The 22,737-nt window shown below is 50.4% G+C and overlaps 1 protein-coding gene across 3 annotated transcripts in view; it reads right to left on the bottom strand.

The window, feature by feature from the left end:
- Positions 1–22,404, bottom strand: part of EML5 (EMAP like 5) — a 197,391-nt gene extending 174,987 nt beyond the window's left edge. For 2 of the 3 annotated variants that reach the window (XM_073638226.1, XM_073638225.1), the window contains exon 1: positions 22,016–22,402. In XM_073638226.1, the coding sequence (XP_073494327.1) occupies positions 22,016–22,212 (197 nt within the window). In that variant the 5' untranslated portion in view covers positions 22,213–22,402. Of the gene's footprint in view, positions 1–22,015 lie in introns of all 3 variants that reach the window. The other variant, XM_073638227.1, reaches the window with a different exon arrangement.
- Between the last annotated feature and the right edge of the window lie 333 nt (positions 22,405–22,737).

Genomic DNA, 22,737 nt, shown 5'->3' with positions numbered 1-22,737 from the left:
AGACTCATCTGTCCTCCTCCTCCAGACTCGTCTATCCTCCTCCTCCAGACCCCTCTGTTCCCCTCCTCCTTTTCCTCCAGACCCCTCTGCCCCCCTCCTCCAGATCCATCTGTCCTCCTCCTCCAGACCCCTCTGCCCCTCCTCCAGACCCCTCTGTCCCCTCCTCCTTTTCCTCCAGACCCGTCCCCCTTCTCCAGACCCCTCTGTCCCCTCCTCCAGACCCCTCTGTCCTCCTCCTCCAGACACTTTGTCCTCTTCTTTCAGACCCCCTGCCCCCTCCTCCAGACTCCTCTGTCCCCTCCTCCAAACCCCTGTCTCATTTTCCTCCAGATCCCTCTGCGCCCTCCTCCAGACCCATCTGTCATCCTCCTCCAGACTCATCTGTCCTCCTCCTCCACTCGTCTATCCTCCTCCTCCAGACCCCTCTGTTCCCCTCCTCCAGACTCTTATTATCCTCGCCCTCCAGACCCCTCTGTCCTCCTCCTCCAGACCCCTCTGTCCCCTCCTCCAGACCCCTCTGTCCTCCTACTCCAGACCCCTCTGTCCTCCTACTCCAGACCCCTCTGTCCTCTTCCCCCAGATCCCTCTGTCCTCCTCCTCCAGACCCCTCTGCCCCCTCCTCCAGACTTCTCTGTCCTCCTCCACCAGACCCCTCTGTCCCCTCCTCCAGACTCCTCTGTCCTCCTCCTCCAGACCCCTCGTCCTCTTCCTCCAGACCCCTCTGTCCCCTCGACTCCTCTGTCCTCCTCCTCCAGACCCCTGTGTCCTCTTCCTCCAGACCCCCTGTCCCCTCCTCCAGACTCTTGTCTCCTCCTTTTACTCCAGACCCATCTGTCCCCCTTCTCCAGACCCCTCTGTCCTCCTCCTTCAGACCCTTCTGTCCTCCTCCTTCAGACCACTCTGTCCTCCTCCTCCAGACCCCTCTGTCCTCCTCCTTCAGACCCCTCTGTCCTCCTCCTCCAGTCTCCTCTGTCCCCTCCTCCAGACCCCTCTGTCTTCCTCCTTCAGACCCCTCTGTCCTCCTCCTCCAGTCTCCTCTGTCCTCCTCCTCCAGTCTCCTCTGTCCCCCTACTCCAGACAAAAATAGACATTTAATTTAAAAGTGCGCCCTCCTTTTCTCCCGACATCGGTGGGGGAGTACGGCGGCCTCCATATATGAGTTGGATTATCCCGCCAGTTTGTTTTTTTTTTTCCACAGGATCTTATCAAAGCAAATGTCTGAGCATGATGACCCTGATACGGAACCATCTTCAGACACTTGTGTACTATCCTGATCTCCCATTGACAGCCGCTGGCATGGACACGTTGGTCACGTAATGCAAGGTGGCACTGAGGGAAAGGTATTATCAGACTCCTTTAGTCTGGCACAGATGAAGCCGCCCCCGCGCCAGTGACGACAGCTGTGCTCCATAAGGGACAGAAATTACTATCACAAACAAAGGATCGATCTCCGGTGTCAGGTTCTTGTATCAAAGGGAAAGATCTGATGAAGAACAGGAGGCGATGACTATCAGCCCACGACCGGGGCTCTGGTATTAGGTCAGAGCGCCCCTCCTCTGTCCCGTTTACAGGAGAGATGAGGGCAGCTGGCAATTTACGTCATCGTTTCTTTTCACGGAAATTCATGTATTTGTGACTAGTGATAAGATTAGTAACTGAGTTCCATTAAACATCTTGGAGGTTTTCTCCATCCTCTAAGTATCAGTGTACACTGTGCAGATTTGGAGGTTTTCTCCATCCTCTAAGTATCAGTGTACACTGTGCAGGTTTGGAGGTTGTCTCCATCCTCTAAGTATCAGTGCACACTGTTCAGGTTTGGAGGTTTTCTCCATCCTCTAAGTATCAGTGTACACTGTGCAGGTTTGGAGGTTGTCTTCATCCTCTAAGTATCAGTGTACACTGTGCAGGTTTGGAGGTTGTCTCCATCCTCTAAGTATCAGTGCACACTGTGCAGGTTTGGAGGTTTTCTCCATCCTCCAAGTATCAGCGTACACTGTGCAGGTTTGGAGGTTGTCTCCATCCTCTAAGTATCAGCGTACACTGTGCAAGTTTGGAGGTTGTCTCCATCCTCTAAGTATCAGTGTACACTGTTCAGGTTTGGAGGTTTTCTCCATCCTCTAAGTATCAGTGTACACTGTGCAGGTTTGGAGGTTTTCTCCATCCTCTAAGTATCAGTGTACACTGTGCAGGTTTGGAGGTTTTCTCCATCCTCTAAGTATCAGTGTACACTGTGCAGGTTTGGAGGTTTTCTCCATCCTCTAAGTATCAGTGTACACTGTGCAGGTTTGGAGGTTTTCTCCATCCTCTAAGTATCAGTGTACACTGTGCAGGTTTGGAGGTTGTCTCCATCCTCTAAGTATCAGCGTACACTGTGCAAGTTTGGAGGTTGTCTCCATCCTCTAAGTATCAGTGTACACTGTGCAGGTTTGGAGGTTTTCTTCATCCTCTAAGTATCAGTGTACACTGTGCAGGTTTGGAGGTTTTCTCCATCCTCTAAGTATCAGTGTACACTGTGCAGGTTTGGAGGTTTTCTCCATCCTCTAAGTATCAGTGTACACTGTGCAGGTTTGGAGGTTTTCTCCATCCTCTAAGTATCAGTGTACACTGTGCAGGTTTGGAGGTTGTCTCCATCCTCTAAGTATCAGTGTACACTGTGTAGACAGTTTCGACGATCAGTCAGCGATTTCTGCGCTGCTCTGTGACACTTATCTCTCTTACCCTAACGGGCCCAATACACGACAGACTGCAGCAATTTCCCGACTCCTCCATCCACAGGAGCGAGCGTTCACTCTGACGCTGTATACGTCCTATTAACACTTTTTTTTGTTTACAACTCGTTGCCTTGGGGACCGACCACTGCTGCCAGACGGCAGAAGATAAGCGGTGCTTACAAGCCGCTCTTTTCTATTAAAGTTTTGATGTTGCCAGGATCGCTGGGGGCGCGCTGTTACCCACTAATCCCGGCCAGATCCTATGCAGTGCTTACAAGATAAGACAGCAGCAGTGGTCGGACTCCAAGGCAACGAACTGTAAACAAAAAAAAGTGTTAATATCTCAAGAACGACGCTCGCTCTACTATGCGGCTTCTCTCCACATAACGCTTTGTAATGTGTGCTGCTGTAATACGCAGAGAAATCCGCTGCACTCCACTCATGAGGACGGACTCTCAGGCTTTGTTCACATGCAGCGGGGTTTTTGCAAATTAAAAGCTGCTTTTTACAGAACCAGCAATAGCTATGAGATTTCAGATTTGCACACACTTGTTTCTTATTTTCAGCGGAATTTGACAACTGCGGCGTTTTTTAAATCTGCGGCGTCAATTCTTTCAGCGTTTTTTAAATCTGCAGCGTCAATTCTTTCAGCGTTCTTTTAAATCTGCGGCGTCAATTCTTTCAGAGTTTTTTTAAATCTGCGGCGTCAATTCTTTCAGCGGTTTTTAAATCTGCAGCGTCAATTCTTTCAGCGTTTTTTAAATCTGCAGCGTCAATTCTTTCAGCGTTTTTTAAATCTGCAGCGTCAATTCTTTCAGCGGTTTTTAAATCTGCAGCGTCAATTCTTTCAGCGTTTTTTTAAATCTGCAGCGTCAATTCTTTCAGCGGTTTTTAAATCTGCAGCGTCAATTCTTTCAGCGGTTTTTAAATCTGCAGCGTCAATTCTTTCAGCGGTTTTTAAATCTGCAGCGTCAATTCTTTCAGCGTTTCTGCAGCGTTTTTTTTACCACCCATATAAAGCAATGAGAAAATGCAAAAAAGCTGCAAGAACGTAAACTTTATTGCAACGTTTCTGGTGAATAAAACTAACTTTCTTAAACATGCACTGTAGACAAAACAGATCAGTCATCCGCACCAAAAAAAGCCACAAAACTGGTGTTTTGATAGCAGCGTTTTTACTGGTTTTAACTGCAGAAAGAAAGCATCAAAAACTCTGCATGTAAACATAGCTTTATTTATTATTATTATTATAGGTTTAGGCTATGTTCACAAGATGAGTTTTTGATGTTGTGGATTTTGTGCAGCATTTCAGCACCTATTAAGTAAATTAGGTGACATGCGCTTTCATCGTGGTTTTGACGCTGTGGTTTTTGTCTCTTTCTGGGATGTCATTTTTTTTAAAATAAAGCTGCTTTTGGTATTCGATTTTGACAAAACATTTACATTAATTCCGCAGCAGAAAAGTGCTAAAAACAACCAGGCGTTTTTTACCTGCAGATTCTTCGCAAGAGGAATTGACAAGTTGAGGATTTCAGAAACGAATCGCAGGTCAGTTTACACTGCGTAAAAGAAGCACAGCGGGCGGGAGACCTCCATACATCCCATTCACTTTGCTGGAACTGTAAGACGCTGCGGCTTCTGCTTCAAAATACGCAGCGTCAAAAACTCATCATGGGCACAGTCTTAGGCCACGTTCACACGGTCAGTATTTTACATCAGTATTTGTAAGGCGAAGTGGTGACGTTTTTCTATTATAAATTTCCTTTGATTGTTCCACTCCTGGGTTTGGCTTATAAATACAGATGTGAAATACAGACCAAATACTGAACGTGTGAACGTGGCCTTAAAGGGATATTCCAATCTCAACCATTTATAGCATATCCATAAATGTCTGACAGGTGGGGGGGAATCTTTGCACAATCATTCATGCACCTATCAGACATAGCAGGAATAATCCATCCGTGCAATGTACCATAATGCAGGACAGATAATAGTTGTGATATACGCATGTGATGTAATATACACTGCTCAAAAAAATAAAGGGAACACTGAAATAACACATCCTAGATCTGAATGAATGAAATATTCTCATTGAATACTTTGTTCTGTAAAAAGCTGAATGTGCTGACAACAAAATCACCCAAAAATCATCAATGGAAATCACATTTATTAACCAATGGAGGCCTGGATTTGGAGTCACCCCCAAAATTAAAGTGGAAAAACACACTACAGGCTGATCCAACTTTGATATAATGTTCTTAAGACAAGTCACAATTAGGCTGAGTATTGTGTGTGGCCTCCACGTGCCTGTATGACCTCCCTACAACGCCTGGGCATGCTCCTGATGAGGCTGAGTATTGTGTGTGGCCTCCACGTGCCTGTATGACCTCCCTACAATGCCTGGGCATGCTCCTGATGAGGCTGAGTATTGTGTGTGGCCTCCACGTGCCTGTATGACCTCCCTACAACGCCTGGGCATGCTCCTGATGAGGCTCAGTATTGTGTGTGGCCTCCACGTGCCTGTATGACCTCCCTACAATGCCTGGGCATGCTCCTGATGAGGCTGAGTATTGTGTGTGGCCTCCACGTGCCTGTATGACCTCCCTACAACGCCTGGGCATGCTCCTGATGAGGCTGAGTATTGTGTGTGGCCTCCACGTGCCTGTATGACCTCCCTACAACGCCTGGGCATGCTCCTGATGAGGCTGAGTATTGTGTATGGCCTCCACGTGCCGGTATGACCTCCCTACAACGCCTGGGCATGCTCCTGATGAGGCTGAGTATTGTGTGTGGCCTCCATGTGCCTGTATGACCTCCCTACAACACCTGGGCACGCTCCTGATGAGGTTGACTATTGTGTGGCCTCCACGTGCCTGTATGACCTCCCTACAGCGCCTGGGCATGCTCCTGATGAGGCTGAGTATTGTGTGGCCTCCACGTGCCTGTATGACCTCCCTACAACGCCTGGGCATGCTCCTGATGAGGCTGAGTATTGTGTGTGGCCTCCACGTGCCTGTATGACCTCCCTACAACGCCTGGGCATGCTCCTGATGAGGCTGAGTATTGTGTGTGGCCTCCACGTGCCTGTATGACCTCCCTACAATGCCTGGGCATGCTCCTGATGAGGCTGAGTATTGTGTGTGGCCTCCACGTGCCTGTATGACCTCCCTACAACGCCTGGGCATGCTCCTGATGAGGCTGAGTATTGTGTGTGGCCTCCACGTGCCTGTATGACCTCCCTACAACGCCTGGGCATGCTCCTGATGAGGCTGAGTATTGTGTATGGCCTCCACGTGCCTGTATGACCTCCCTACAACGCCTGGGCATGCTCCTGATGAGGCTGAGTATTGTGTGTGGCCTCCATGTGCCTGTATGACCTCCCTACAACACCTGGGCACGCTCCTGATGAGGTTGACTATTGTGTGGCCTCCACGTGCCTGTATGACCTCCCTACAGCGCCTGGGCATGCTCCTGATGAGGCTGAGTATTGTGTGGCCTCCACGTGCCTGTATGACCTCCCTACAACGCCTGGGCATGCTCCTGATGAGGCTGAGTATTGTGTGGGGCCTCCACGTGCCTGTATGACCTCCCTACAACGCCTGGGCATGCTCCTGATGAGGCTGAGAATTGTGTGTGGCCTCCACGTGCCTGTATGACCTCCCTACAATGCCTGGGCATGCTCCTGATGAGGCTTAGTATCGTGTGTGGCCTCCACGTGCCTGTATGACCTAGCTACAACACCTGGGCATGCTCCTGATGAGGCTGAGTATTGTGTGGCCTCCACGTGCCTGTATGACCTCCCTACAACGCCTGGGCATGCTCCTGATGAGGCTCAGTATTGTGTGTGGCCTCCACGTGCCTGTATGACCTCCCTACAACGCCTGGGCATGCTCCTGATGAGGCTCAGTATTGTGTGTGGCCTCCACGTGCCTGTATGACCTCCCTACAACACCTGGGCATGCTCCTGGTGAGGAGGCGGATGGTCTCCTGTGGGATCTCCTCCCAGACCAGGACTAAAGCATCCACCAACTCCTGGACAGTCTGTGGTGCAACGTGACGTTGGTGGACGGAGCGAGACATGGTATCCCAGATGTGCTCAATCGGATTCAGGTCTGGGGAACGGGCGGCCAGTCCATAGCCTCAATGCTTTCATCTTGCAGGAACTGCTGACACACTCCAGCCACATGAGGTCTGGCATTGTCCTGCATTAGGAGGAACCCAGGGCCAACCGCACCAGCATATGGTCTCACAAGGGGTCTGAGGATCTCATCTCGGTACCTAATGGCAGTCAGGCTCCCTCTGGCGAGCACATGGAGGGCTGTGCGGCCCTCCAAAGAAATGCCACCCCACACCATTACTCACCCAGTGCCAAACCCGTCATGCTGAAGGATGTTGCAGGCAGCAGATCGCTCTCCACGGCGTCTCCAGACTCTGTCACGTCTGTCACATGTGCTCAGTGTGAACCTGCTTTCATCTGTGAAGAGCACAGGGCTCCAGTGGCGACTTTGCCAATCCTGGTGTTCTGTGGCAAATGCCAAGCGTCCTGCACGGTGTTGGGCTGTGAGCACAACCCCCATCTGTGGACGTCGGGCCCTCATACCACCCTCATGGAGTCGGTTTCTAACCGTTTGTGCAGACACATGCACATTTGTGGCCTGCTGGAGGTCATTTTGCAGGGCTCTGGCAGTGCTCCTCCTGTTCCCCCTTGCACAAAGGCGGAGGTAGCGGTCCTGCTGCTGGGTTGTTGCCCTCCTATGGCCCCCTCCACGTCTCCTGGTGTACTGGCCAGTCTCCTGGTAGCGCCTCCAGCCTCTGGACACTACGCTGACAGACACAGCAAACCTTCTTGCCACAGCTCGCATTGCTGTTCCATCCTGGATGAGCTGCACTACCTGAGCAACTTCTGTGGGTTGTAGAGTCCGTCTCATGCTACCACGAGTGTGAAAGCACAACCAACATTCAAAAGTGACCAAAACATCAGCTAGAAAGCATTGGTACTGAGATGTGGTCTGTGGTCCCCACCTGCAGAACCACTCCTTTATTGAGAGTGTCTTGATAATTGCCAATAATTTCCATCTATTGTCTATTCCATTTGCACAACAGCATGTGAAATTGATTGTCAATCAGTGTTGCTTCCTAAGTGGACAGTTTGATTTCACAGAAGTTTGATTTACTTGGAGTTATATTCTGTTGTGTAAGTGTTCTCTTTATTTTTTTGAGCAGTGTATATCCTTCCAGTGTGATGTCATATAATTGATGCCCCATCAGACCTCGAGGGTCTCGGCTCCTCTGCACCTGCTGAGCTCACACACAGGTGACATTATTACTGATGGGTGGAGTAGTCTCAGGACGCCGCTGTATCACACGCAGTGCAGCGATTTCTGGGGATTCGAGGACACAGAGTCGTTGCTACAAATGTATATGTGTAGTATGTGGAGCCCTGCGCTCCTGTAGCGATGCTTCTAGGGAACATGACCCCGAAGTGTGGACCCAAATATGGAGCACAGCGGATACACGTTCTGCCACAGTCTCCTCCCCAGATCTGAACAGTGACCCAGAACCGCAGAGCATCAGCTGGAACCTGTGCTAATCCGCTCTGAAATAGCAGATGTTCAGCGCAGACTGGAGCGTGGCCAAGTAGAACAATCAGGAAAGAAATGAGTCTGGAGATGGAATCGTCATAATGATCGGAAAACAAGCGAAAATCCACAGCAGCACAGGGGGAATTACATACAAAGCAATTACCCAACATCCTACTGCACAAATAGCAATCCCCAAATTATAATAACACTGCACAAATAGCAATCCCCTAATATCCTGACAGAGCTCTGCACGGTGGGGCACGGGCGGGTTTGAAACCTCAGCTCTGTGCACACCTTCAGTATTTGCAGCAGATTTTTCTGCACTAAAATGAGAAAACTGGCAGAAAAATACGATGCATAAAATACAAAGGTTTTCAATGCGTTTTTTATGAGCCATTTTTCCTATTCATTTCAGTGGGTGAAAAACGCAGCAAAAATGCTCAAAGTATTGATACTGCAGATTGGAAAAAAAAAAAAAAGCTTTGATGGTTCAAATCCACAAGGAAAAAATAATCCGCGTGTGCAGGACCTCGAAGAAATCTCATTCACCTTCACAGTACTGTAAAGAGCAACATTTTATAGCTTTGGAAAACATACAGCACAAACACAAGGTGTGAACAAGCTCCTAAGACTAAGACAGTTCTGGGGTTTCAGCCTCTTGATGGGAGATCGAATGATATTTTTTTTTTTTTAAATCCCTGATAGGAAAAAGATCTGTTAACTGTTCAGAAGCCGCCAAATCAATTCTCTGTGGACTAGAAATCGACTCACTGCGATCAGCTGTTTACAGCATTGAGATCTGGTGCACAAGCAGCGTCAAACGCTCGCCGGCCACAGGCCTGCTGATCGCCCGCCAGCCACACGTCTGCTGATCGCCCGCCGGCCACAGGCCTGCTGATCGCCCGCCAGCCGCACGTCTGCTGATCGCCCGCCGGCCACAGGCCTGCTGATCGCCCGCCGGCCACACGTCTGCTGATCGCCCGCCGGCCACACGTCTGCTGATCGCCCGCCGGCAACACGTCTGCTGATCGCCCGCCGGCCACACGTCTGCTGATCGCCCGCCGGCCACACGTCTGCTGATCGCAAGCCGGCCATACGTGTGCTGATCACAAGCCGGCCACATGTCTGCTGATCGCCTGCCGGCCACACGTCTGCTGCTCGCCCGCCGGCCACATGTGTGCTGATCGCAAGCCGGCCATACGTGTGCTGATCGCCCGCCAGCCACACGTCTGCTGATTGCCCGCTGGCCACAGGCCTGCTGATCGCCCGCCGGCCACACGTCTGCTGATCGCCCGCCGGCCACACGTCTGCTGGTCATCCGCCGGCCACACGTCTGCTGGTCGCCCGCCGGCCACACGTCTGCTGGTCGCCCGCCGGCCACACGTCTGCTGGTCGCCCGCCGGCCACACGTCTGCTGGTCGCCCGCCGGCCACACGTCTGCTGATCGCCAGTGGAAGGTGCAGAGAACAGTGGAATAAATGGTGAGAATAGTGTTAATGTGATAATGGGCGGTGGCGGTACGAGTGGTAATGAGGTGACAGAAGGTGGCAGTATGAGTGGTAACGGGAGGTGGTAGTAATGGAGTGACAAGTAAGGGGAATGAAAGTAGCGGCGCATCAAATTACGGAAGCAGTAGTGGAGTGAATGATGGGAGTAGTGGTGCAGCAAATGACGAGAGTAGTAGTGGAGTGAATGAGTGGCAGGGGCTTCAGCCCAAAGCTATTCAGGAGCTGTCAGAGCTGGGGGTAGTAGTGCGCCCTTGTCTGGTGGCCCTGGGGATGGTGACTTGCAACAGCGACTCCTAGACGCCCTGAAGAGAGGGGAGAGCTCCATCACTGTAGAGGGGAGGGAGGTTGATCTGTCTGTCTGGATAGAGAGACATGGTCTTTCAGCCTTCCGAGATAGAGGGGCAGAGACTGTCTGGTTTCTGCCGACAACGGGGCAGAGGAGTAACCGTAGGAACGTGGTCCGTCTCCAGTGGGTAAGCAAGGATGCCTGTCCTGATAGGTCGAAGGTGGTTGAGCTTCTGCTGGGGGTGGGCTTTACGGCATATGAGGTCTTTGCCTTGATCCATCTCTATGGGACCTACTACTTGGACCTCAGCTTCATGAGACCGGAGGGCCTTGAGCTTTTCTGATCCTGCAATGACCTGTCTCAGGGTCGCCCCGAATGGCATGGTTTCTTTCCCCTGGCAATAACTCGCCAGAATTCAGTCAGGAAAGTGACTGTTTTGACAAGTAACGAGTCACTTTCCTGTATGGACATTACCACCTGGGTGAGTCGATACGGAGAGGTCACCAATATTCCCGAAAAGAATCTGGATGACCATGGTATCTGGTCAGGGGCCTGGACCTTCTTGGTGAAATTCAAGGTTTCAGGAAACACTGTTACCCATATCCCCTCCTCAACTTTTTTGGGTAGGGGTAGGATCTTGATTTACTACCTGGGCAGCCTAAGGTCTGTCACAGGTGTGGTAGCCCCACATACACTTTAGTGCGCAGTGAACCACCCTTGCTGCTACCTGTGGCAGGGTTAGGTGTAACTTGTGTGGTGACTTCGGTCACCCGTTCAGTCGCTGTCCGCGTTCCTTCGACATTGCTTTCCTGAAAGCAGCATGTGCAGGATAGGCGAAAGCTGGGACTAATCTTGCCGGTGAAGGGACAAGTAGGGGCAAAGGAGGCAGGGAAACGGTGAGTAGCAAGCTGCCGCCATCCAAAAGCAGGCGGCAGGAGCAGTGCCGTGGGGACAGGGGGCAGGGAGTAATGTCCCTAAACTCTAACCCAGGTACTTCACTAGCAGCTGAGGATCCTAAAGACAGCGAATTGAGCGAGGAAGTCAAGAGACTTGAAAGGGAAGAGCTAGAGGACGCCACGTCTTCCCAGGAACCCTCTTCTGGTGACAGTCTAGATGAGGGAGAGGGGGAGTGGTCACAGAAAAAGAAAAAGGGTAACAGGAAAACGACCAGAGGTAGGAGGGGGACCAGGTCTTGAGCCGTCTCTTTGGAGTGCGACCCCTCTGACTCTCTGGCCGTGATCCAGGTGCCATTGGAAGGTCCAGCCGCCCCCACCCTCCCTCTGGTGGATCTCCCCAACCGGTTCTGGGCCCTCCAAGGGCCACGGACAAGGTGGTTGGGGCTCAGGAGATGGCTGGGTCTTCCTCTCGGGGGGCAAATACAAAGCCCTCTGAGGGGGGACTAACTCAAGACCATCAGACAAGGGCAAGAAAGAATGGATGAGTCTGTTTGTCTTAAGAGCACTAAAAACTAAAAACTCATCATTATCAGAGGAAGAAGGTGGGACTGTTGGTGGTGGTAAGAAAAATGCTATCTAATTTAATCAATCATGATTGCGGCACCCACCCCGTTTATGCTGGCAACCATTAATGTTTGCAGCATAAAGTCAGATGCGGCAATGTACACGGCCTTTCATTTTCCCAGCCAACTTGACGTTGACATTTTGTTTTTGCAGGAGACCAGGTTGACCGATATATCAACCTTGCATAAAGCAAGGCGGGAGTGGAGGCATGGGCCCTCCTACTGGTCTCTTGCGGCCGAGCCGTATAGCGGGGTGGCGGTCCTTTTTAAGACCGCAGCGGTTGAATGCAGACGAGTGATCGAATTAGAAATGGGGAGATGCTTGATCCTAGATGTCTCCATGGGGGGGACAAGAGCTTCGGCTCATTAACATCTATGGTCCCCAGTCCAAGTTGGACCACAATTGTCTCTTCATAAGATCAAACCTTTTTTATTTTCGAGTCGGCAGGTGGTCTTCGGAGGGGATTTTAACAATGTCACGAGATCCTGTGATAGAGGAGGGTCCGGAGAACGGCTGGCTTATGACTGCGTCGCATTAAACAGAATAGTAAGTGAGGCTCGCCTGGTGGATGTCCACATCCGGCACAACCCGGGCGACACGGGATTCACCTTTTTTAGAGGTAGTCAGTGCAGGTCTAGGCTAGACAGGTTTTATTTGAAGGAGGAGGCCGTCTCTTCACCGTTGTCGGTTGTGGAGGTGGAGTTCTCCGATCACTGTTTGATTATGTTTTCTCTGAACGTTACAGAGACTCCTCGGATGGGAAGAGGTTATTGGAAGCTGAATTCGTCATTCCTTGAGGAAGAAACAGTAAGACGGTCCTCTGAGGAACTCCTTCAGAGCCAGGTACCATTGCTGGGCCTAAGTAACACTAAGTCAGAGTGGTGGGAGATGTTCAAACATCGGGTGGTGAGATTCTTCCGGCAGCTCTCGAACCTCAGAAGCCTGAACAGGGATCGCCTGTATCAGAGCCTGAGGAGGAAACTCGAGTATCTTGTCTCGAATGGAGGTAGCCGCGAGGAGATCTCCAGAGTGAAGTCCTTGCTGAAGAGGTGTCAGTACGATAGGCACGCATCTTTGGTTTTTGAGAGGGACTACGGGAAGTACTGCTCGCCCGACCCTTACAGAAACTGCAAGATGTCAGTGAATAGTAAGATAGTGACGGGGCTGATGGATAGTACGGGGTCCCTTAGAAGGTCCAGATCAGGGATCTTGGAGGTCGTCAGTTCCTACTACTCACACCTCTTGGGAAGGAGGGAGCTGGATTGTGATGGGATGTCGGCTTTCCTGGCTGAATCTGTTCCTGAGCCAGGGGCTGACCTCTCGCTGGGCGGTTTGGCAGAAGCGATCAAAGAAGAGGAAGTGAGACTGGCGATCGATGGGCTCAGGCCCAAAAAAAAAAATCGCCAGGTCCGGATGGCTTAACACCCAAGTTCTTTAGGACCTTAAAGTACTGTTTGGTCCCCGTCTTGACTCAGGTGTTTAATGAGTGTCTCTCCTTCTGCACTCTGCAAGATCATTAAGGAGGTCAGCTTTCATCATTTTGTCAAAGGGTAAGGATCCGTCACGCATTGAGAACTGGCGTCCCATAGCACTTCTCAATGTGGACAGGAAGATTTTGGCTAAGATACTTGTCAACAGGCTGGTGAAGTTTGCACCCCGGCTCTTTTCGGAGGTTCAGCACTGTTGCGTTCCTGGCCGTAGCACTTTTAGTGCTGTTCTTGGTGTCCTGGAGGCCATGGAGCAAGGCAGGGCGGGCCTCTGGAAGGGGTTCTTACTGACCTTGGATCAGGCAAAAGCCTTTGATCGGGTCAACCATGAGTAGCTCTGGTCCACTCATTTGAGGTATGGTCTACCTGGTGGGTTTGGGGACTGGCTTAAGGCCTTGTATGCAGGGGCTGAGACTTTCCCTCTGGTAAATGGTTGGATTGGACAACCTTTCGGGGTAGGATCTGGTGTAAGTCAGGGCTGCCCTCTTAGCTCTTTGCTTTATACGTTTGCGATTGATCCCTTCCTCAGAAGGATTGATTGTGGACCGTCGGCGGAGGTGCGGAGCAGCACCGGAGGCTATCCTGAGGGTAGTGCCTTACGCGGACAATTTCACCTTCTTTGTTTCTTCAAAAGAGAAGGCAATGGTGGTGATGTCAGAAGTGGAAAACTACTCGGAGGCATCCGGGTCCAAGGTCAACCAAGATAAATGTGAGAGTCTCTGGCTGGGAGGCGGAGATCCCGGGTTTGATCTTCCGGACTCCCCTCACTGAACCCCAAGAACATGCCAAAGTCCTGGGCATCAAATTCAGCCACGGTGATTACCCCACAAAAAACTGGGAAGGCAGAATCAAAGGTGTTGCCCAAAGAGTGGACCAATTGAGGGGTTGGTCTTTGACCCTGAGGGAAAGGGTTGGCCTGTGCAAAGATTTCCTGCTCCCCTTGCTAATCTACCTGGGCAACGTCTGTGTCTTGCCAGAGCCTCTCTGGACACGGGTCTACAGTCTGTTCTTCCAGATGTTATGGGGGAACAGACTGAACCTAGTCAAGCGGGAGGTCACTTACTGCATGAGGAGACTAGGGGGGTTGAATATGGTGAACCCCGTGGTGTTCCTAGTGAACACCTTCTTGAAAGTGAACGTGGCAAACCTCTGGAAAGAGAGGGCTCCTCTGTGGGTATTCTCCTGCAAGGGATGGTTTCAGCCTTTCTTCCAGTAATGGGAGACAGGGGGGAGATTCAAGGATCTTCACAAACCGCATGGACATCTTCCGGCTTACGTTACCCCGGTTCTGAAAATGATCCACCAGTGGGGTCTGGGAATGTGGGAGGTGAGGTCCCTCCCGAGGAAACTCCTCGATATGAAGGTCTTGCTTTTGCATTTTGAGAGACCATTGGTCCTCAAGGACTACCCAAGTCGGGATCTGGAGATTGGGTTGAGTTTGTTAAATTCTAGCAGGATCCCCAAGAAGTACTGGGACTTGACTTGGCGCTGCTTCCAAGGTAAGTGAGGGACAAGTTTGAAGTACAGGAGCTCCGAGGACAGGAATTTCCCCCCCCCCGTGAGGCTTGTGAAAATGTGCTGGAAAGCATGGAGCACTTCCTGCTTCATTGTCCCTTTAATACAGAGGTGTACAACAGGGTGGGGGCTTCCATTGGTCGGCCGCGGCTGGCTATTCTGTCCTATGCCGGGTGGGCCTATGGAGCGTTCGGAGACCATGGGAGAAGGGACCGAGACACTTTATTCATAGTCAGCGCAGTGGTCAGGTATTTCACGTGGAACGCACGAGTTTTAGTCTCGACGCAGAGTAAAATCCTACATGTAGATGAAGTCTGTAGGAACATCCTAGGTGACCTGGTGAAGGTACGTTCTCTGGAGTATGAAAGACTGGGTGCCCGGAGGGCGACCCGTCTCTGGAGGGGCTTTTCCTTCAGGGTGCCTTAGTCCGGTAGTACTCCTATATCCTGGTGGTGGGCTGATGTCTTTCCACCCTAGATTTTTGTTTTGTATTTCTGTCTCCTGAATAGAAGGTTTGCCGGCATCGAACTTGAGCCTTGGATGGTGAGTGTGTAGGTTGTGTTCTGTATATATTGCATATAATGTATAATAGGGACTTTTAGTTAGGTTGGGTGGGGGATTTTCATCAGGGGTGATAAGAGGACTGATCTGGCCTAGGCCCTGCCTGGGGAAAAACTTTGGGGCCTGAACCTAGCTCGGAGTATCCTGAACTTTGTGGCCATAGCTGGATCATCGGTGGAGGGATAGTTAGTGTAGGTCTGTGTTTTATATATAGGAATTATTTTTTATATAATATATATATTATGAAAAAAATAATTATATGTTCATTTTGTATATTGTTTTGTATTTCAGTTTGTTGTGGTGTGAATGAGGTGCAGTAAGGGTGTGACTGTAAGGAAAGGCAGTGGGACCAGTAGGTAAGTACATGTTATGGGTTACATTGTATAATATGTTTAGGTTTAGTGTTATTTGATTATAGGGATTTATTGCATATAGGACGGCGTGTTTTAAATGTATATAGGACAGTGTGAACGTTGTTTGGGTTTGTTTATAGTAGTATGAATGAAGCAGGGCGGTAGTTTTATATGATTTTATACTATTTTTTATTTCTTTTTTTTTATGTAAAAAGTATGTATATATATTATATTGTAAGGCAGCTACCAGACATATAGTTGATGGCAGGTATGTGTCACAGAGGTGCTTGTCGTCTGTGATGTAATCCTGCAGTGTTGCTCTAGTGCACATAGCACTAAGAGGATTGTTTGGTGTATCCGAGACCAGGTTACGGGCAGCCATGAGAGATGGGCGGGTCTGGCTGCCCACCCACATACCTCACCTCTGGGTGTGGTTAAGAGGTTAAAAATGGAGGCTGTTTGGCACATGGTCTGTGTTTGGAGGGAGAAGGCCTCCTGTGTGTTGTCTCCAGACTGAGCCAGTGTACTGGATGCTATCCAGCCTGTGTGCCTACAGGACTGGCTAACCAGAGACTTTGCCTGAAGGACTGTTTACTTTGTTTTGCCTGCACTAAAGGCTCTTTGCTTTCCTTTTTGCTTATGCACAGTTTATGAGGTAACAAACCGACACGGACATTTAAATGAAAACGCTTCCTGTTTGCCTCCCAATGCACCCAAGTGAGTAGAAACCCTACAATATATATATATATATATATATATATATATATATATATATATATATATATATATATATATGTGGTGATGGTTATTTTGTTTCTTTAATTTTATTCTAATTTTTGTTTTTTTCCTTTTCAGTAGGTCGAGAATCTTCTTTCATTTCTGGTTTATTCATTTATTTGAATATATTTTGCTTCTATTTCTGTGATTTGTGTCTGATTTTGTCACCTTATTCTGTGATTGGAGCTTTGTACTTATGTTTTGTTCTGTTGTAATGTACTGTAATCTAGTTCTTCTATAAAATAAAAAAGACCTACAATCTATTAATCCCTGTTATCAGCCTCTAGGTGACTGTAGGACATGGGACTACAATCTATTATACCCTGTTATCAGCCATTACTGGGGAGAGGCGACTGTATTAATCCCCCTAATATACCCTTTAGGGGCATTTACAATCCTATATGACTGATATCGGCAGCTTCGGCGCTATAAGAAGTGTCTGACATAAGGGTTACTGGCCCTTTAACAGCAGACACGACACCCTAATGGTGGCTGGGATTTCCTCCCATTCTACCAGTATTTGCTCTCTGTTATCTGGGCACTGAGGGTGATTTCATTTCTTCTTTGTTCTCCTGATGCCCAGAGGTCACAGAGAAGCAGCATCATTAATATCATCTGTGAGCAGAGAGGGCATCCTGATATCAATGAAGATGATGGGGGAGTAGTACAGAGTGGTTCCTGGGAAAACATCACTAATCACAGTTTGGATACACAGCTCTGCACCAAGAGTATCACACAGATTAGATACATCAGCTCATTACTAATAACAAGAATTTGATGCAGCGTCACATCTTTCTCCTCCTCAAACTGGCGCAGAAAACGCTGATCCAGCCGTAACGATAAATGGATGGCGCAATAATCAATTGTTCCGGGCTGCGCTTGTATGTCGCCCCTTTAAAAGGAGCATCACTCTTCTGTGGGTCCTACCAGAGCACAGACACAACATAGAGGGTATATACCGGCCCATGTGTGCTATATGGCCAGGTGCGAGACTGATCGGCCTCCAGGGGATGGAGAAACACATGTCTTGTAGTTGGTGGTCTCACTGGAGTGGGGATCATGCGCTATGGGGTCTCATGGGTACGTGTTAAGTCCCCGGGTGATGTACTTGTGCGGTGACTTATGATACAATGTAACTGCTGGGTGGAGTCGACTATATCCTGACTATATGTTACACTGTGCACAAGCGGCGGCCACAGGGGGCTACATGGGGGATAGGGCAGCACCCACCACGTCCAGAGGTTGCCCACATCAGGGGCTTCAGCGAAAAAGAGACCTGCCAGCAACAGGACTGATAACACCCAAGTGGCCGGGCAGAGTATTCGGGTCTGGGATATTCATTTTTTTGCCTTGTGTTATAAGGGGCTTTGTCTGGGGTCTGAAAACTTACAGACCCTCAATTATCTCACCGAAGTCCCCTAAATTATCAGACCCAAGAACAGACCACTATATTATTAGACCCGGCCCAGACCCGACAATATCAAACCCCTAAATTATCAAACTCCTCACTTATTGTACCCCAGACAGACCTCCAAATTGTCAGACCCCAAACCAGATCCTAAATTATCAAACCCCTCACTAATTAGACCCCTAAATTGTTATACCCTTGATAAATGAAGCGCCTGGGGTTTGACTATTTACTGGTGTGATGAATTTAGGGGTTTGCTAATTCAGGGGTCTTGTCTGGCTACGAACCTTTCGTGGCGTTGGGCTCACAGAAGACTCTGGCCTGCACACGGTGCTGTGTGACGGTGTGGGCTGTCATGTGGACGGCCGGGTAACCATATTGCGCTCATTACCTGCTGTAATCGGACCGACTGCACTTACTATAACGCCATTCTTCACAGGGTGAAATTCAACGCTGTGGACTCATTCTTACAGATACAATAGATGTCCACCGCCCCATCCACCGCCCCGGCCACCAGTTGTCTCTGCGCTGACATTGGGCACGTGATGACGTCTGAGCATTGTGCCCGGGCCAAGGACGTGACGGCAGAGCACGGTGCATCGTCGCTAACAGACACAACTCCATTAACGGACAGCAGCCACTTTATGATGACAAATCAATCAGATAATGAGAATCTATAATCACCGCAGGGAAGTGGAAAATAAGAAATCCGCTCCCTGGACCTCCAGCAATCAGCAGCAATATGAGCTCAATCCCTGCAGCGCCGCCACAGGAGGAATGAAGGATTACACCAACCTGGTTGCTGCATGCACTACACGTACGTGTCGGCTTCCCTCAAGATCATCACAGAAACATTTACTAGGGAATCTCCACCAGAAAGTTGCCCATAAGGAGGACCCCGGCCACCAAGACATGGCCCGAGGAGTCTTCAGACCTCAGGATCAATGGGACCCTAACAGCCAGGGCCCAAGGGTGAAGGGAGTCATCAATTGGGTCCTGTGTCTGCAGTGACTTCCACTCCTATTATGTCCTACCACAAGAAGTGTAGTCGTACCAAGATAGATAAGACGGACAGACGCCTGTGTGCGGTGAGGCAGCAGTAAGCTGATCTGTGTGGGGCAGTAACCTCATACGCGGGAGCAGTCCGGGCTCCGGGCACCAGCTGTGCAGAGGCCACACAATCCCCAGTGCCACCGTCACAGGTTATACGGTATGTATACAGGGGCAGGAGGGAGCGGAGAACAGACATCACATAGGTCGTGTGTACACGATCTGCAGCGCCTGCACATACAGAGGAGCAGCTCACAGACTCAGCTCAGCAGCCTGCGCAGCTCCAGCTATGGGGAAACAACACTCCCAGCATCTTCCCACAAGCTGTAGCCTAGCTACAATGATGGGACCAGTAGTCACACAATATTTGTACAATCACAGGTTACAGAAAGAAGCAAAATGTACAGATATAATATACAACCAGATACACCCACCGCTTCTAATATAGTACAGACTACAGCACATGGGTATATAAATACATATATATACACTGTACATACACTTCAGTACATTCACCACCAAGCTCTGCAATAATCAAAGTAAAACTAGCTGCTACCACCAATCGTCTATTACAGGCCGAGTGGACGCCCGCTGCTGGTAACGTGGGGTCTCACGAGGCTTCAGGGGTGCGGTTTACAGAGCAAGAGGAACGAAGCTATTACATTTTATATATTTAATCTAGCAATTAGGGAGGGGTTATAGAGAAGCTACAAAGGGGACAAGACAATCAGTACATACACGGACATAAAAATAACAGGGATAAACAAAACAAAGTTACTGGATGTCACAGGAATGGCGCAGATCTTGCGGGGGGAGAGCACTCCGATTAGAAAATAGCACCGTCCTCACAGCGCGCTGTATCTCCCAGCACTGGACATGGGATCTAGGCCAGGACCTGCTTTTACCAGGGACCACCGACCTCCCCCAGTGATCACACATGGGGCCAGTAAATGAGATGGGGGCTCAGGTATCAAAAAATGTGAGATGCCCGATCTTAAGGATACCGGCCCCCTAGCGGTCCCAGGTGGGAAGTATTAACGCCATAGTCCCTTTAGGCTAGGTGCCTCTATTAGGGGTCTCTTTAAGCTGGGTGTCTCTATTGTGGGTCTCTTTAGGCTGGCGCCTCTATTAGGGGTCTCTTTAGGCTGGTGCATCTATTAGGGGTCTCTTTAGGCTGGTGCCTCTATTAGGGGTCTCTTTAGGCTGGTGCATCTATTAGGGGTCTCTTTAGGCTGGTGCCTCTATTAGGGGTCTCTTTAGGCTGGTGCCTCTGTTAAGGGTCTCTGGCTTGGAGCCTCTATTAGGGGTTTCTTTAGGCTGGGTGTCTCTATTGTGGGTCTCTTTAGGCTGGCGCCTCTATTAGGGGTCTCTTTAGGCTGGTGACCCAATTAGGAGTCTCTTTAGGCTGGTGTCTCTATTAGGGGTCTCTTTAGGCTGGTGCCTCTGTTAGGGGTCTCTAGGCTTGGTGCCTCTATTAGGGGTCTCTTTAGGCTGCTGCCTCGATTGGGGGTCTCTTTAGGCTGGTGCCTCTATTGGGTGTCTCTTTAAGCTGGTCTCTCTATTGAGGGTCACTTTAAGCTGGTGCCTCTATGAGGGGTCTCTTTAAGCTGGTGCCTCTATTAGGAGTCTCTTTAGGCTGGTGTCTCTATTAGGGGTCTCTTTAGGCTGGTGCCTCGATTGGGGGTCTCTTTAGGCAGGGTGTCTCTATTGGAGGTCTCTTTAGGCTGGGTCTCTCTATTGGTGTCTCTTTAAGCTGGTGCCTCTATTGGGTGTCTCTTTAAGCTGGTGCCTCTATTAGTGGTCTCTTTAGGCTGGTGTCTCTATTAGGGGTCTCTTTAGGCTGGTGCCTCGATTGGGGGTCTCTTTAGGCTGGGTGTCTCTATTGGAGGTCTCTTTAGGCTGGGTCTCTCTATAGGTGTCTCTTTAAGCTGGTGCCTCTATTAGGGGTCTCTTTAGGCTGGAGCATCTATTAGGGGTCTCTTTAGGCTGCTGCCTCTGTTAGGGGTCTCTGGCTTGGTGCCTCTATTAGGGGTCTCTTTAGGCTGGTGCCTCGATTGGGGGTCTCTTTAGGCTGGTGCCTCTATTGGGTGTCTCTTTAAGCTGGTGCCTCTATTAGGGGTCTCTTTAGGCTGGTGTCTCTATTAGGGGTCTCTTTAGGCTGGTGCCTCGATTGGGGGTCTCTTTAGGCTGGGTGTCTCTATTGGAGGTCTCTTTAGACTGGGTCTCTCTATTGGTGTCTCTTTAAGCTGGTGCCTCTATTAGGGGTCTCTTTAGGCTGGTGCATCTATTAGGGGTCTCTTTAGGCTGGTGCCTCTATTAGGGGTCTCTTTAGGCTGGTGCCTCTGTTAAGGGTCTCTGGCTTGGAGCCTCTATTAGGGGTTTCTTTAGGCTGGGTGTCTCTATTGGGGGTCTCTTTAGGCTGGTGCCTCTATTAGGGGTTTCTTTAGGCTGGGTGTCTCTATTGGGGGTCTCTTTAGGCTGGTGCCTCTATTGGGGGTCTCTTTAGGCTTGTGTCTCTATTGGGGGTCTCTTTAAGCTGGTGCCTCTATTGGGGGTCTCTTTAGGCTGGGTGTCTATTGGGGGTCTCTTTAAGCTGGTGCCTCTATTGGGGGTCTCTGTAGGCTGGGCGTTTCTACTGGGGGTCTCTTTAGGCTGGTGCCTCTACTGGGGGTCTCTTTAGGCTGGGTGTCTCTATTGGAGGTCTCTTTAGACTGGGTCTCTCTATTGGTGTCTCTTTAAGCTGGTGCCTCTATTAGGGGTCTCTTTAGGCTGGTGCATCTATTAGGGGTCTCTTTAGGCTGGTGCCTCTATTAGGGGTCTCTTTAGGCTGGTGCCTCTGTTAAGGGTCTCTGGCTTGGAGCCTCTATTAGGGGTTTCTTTAGGCTGGGTGTCTCTATTGGGGGTCTCTTTAGGCTGGTGCCTCTATTAGGGGTTTCTTTAGGCTGGGTGTCTCTATTGGGGGTCTCTTTAGGCTGGTGCCTCTATTGGGGGTCTCTTTAGGCTGGGTGTCTATTGGGGGTCTCTTTAAGCTGGTGCCTCTATTGGGGGTCTCTGTAGGCTGGGCGTTTCTACTGGGGGTCTCTTTAGGCTGGTGCCTCTACTGGGGGTCTCTTTAGGCTTGGTGTCTCTATTGGGGGTCTCTGTAGGCTGGGTGTTTCTATAGGGGGTCTCTTTAGGCTGGTGCCTCTATTGGGGGTCTCTTTTGGGGTCCGGTCTGTCCCCGGCGCTGCCGTCGTTAACCCCTTCCTCTCCGGTACCTGATGATGTCGTCGTTGTGGCCCAGGTAGAATTTCTGCTTGTGCTCCCGGGTGTTGTAGACCACCCCGACCCCCGCCACGAAGTAGACGATCTCCTTGGCCGCCGTGTAGTACAGGTTGTTCCGGCACTGGTGGCCCCGGTAGCCGTACACCCACTCCAGCCGGAGGTGGCAGTTGGGCGCCGTCCTGTCAGCCATGTCCCCGGGGAGATCTCCTCATACACGGCGGGCAGCAGTGCGGGGCAGAGGCCGCATCAGTGGGGACGGCTGTGCTGCGCGCCGCGGGCTCCGGGCATGACGCCGCCGCTGTCCCTGGTGCTGAAGCTCCGCAGCCGCCGCCGCCTCCTGCACTGAGCGCCGGAGCTGGCGGCCGCTCGGGTACGCCTCCTGCTCAACGCGGATTGGATGATCCGCAGGATTGACGTCTGTGCGGTCCAATCACAGTCAGGTCTCATTGGCTGGACTCGGAATTAAAGTGATAGCGCCCAGCAGACTGATCTGGGGTCTCGGAGGGCAGGGGTTCCGCACCAGTATCCCCCACCGGTGATGAGCTCTTTGCTACGGTCGCATCTGTAACGAACACTTGTTGTGGAATCATAAGTCCCAGCAATCCTCACCGGCCTCAGAGACTACAGATAGGAGGATGGGCTGAGCAAGCGAGCAACGTAAAGATAATGCAAGTATTTACCAGATCCCTACTCTATGCACACAGCCTACAGTATG

This window comes from Phyllobates terribilis, unplaced genomic scaffold (genome assembly GCF_046119375.1).
Source record: "Phyllobates terribilis strain yellow unplaced genomic scaffold, ASM4611937v1 Scaffold_7__3_contigs__length_470593459, whole genome shotgun sequence".
Taxonomy (NCBI): Eukaryota; Metazoa; Chordata; class Amphibia; order Anura; family Dendrobatidae; genus Phyllobates; species Phyllobates terribilis.
The sequence above is the reverse complement of the archived record's forward strand: the minus strand, read 5'-3'. Positions and strand labels throughout refer to the sequence as shown.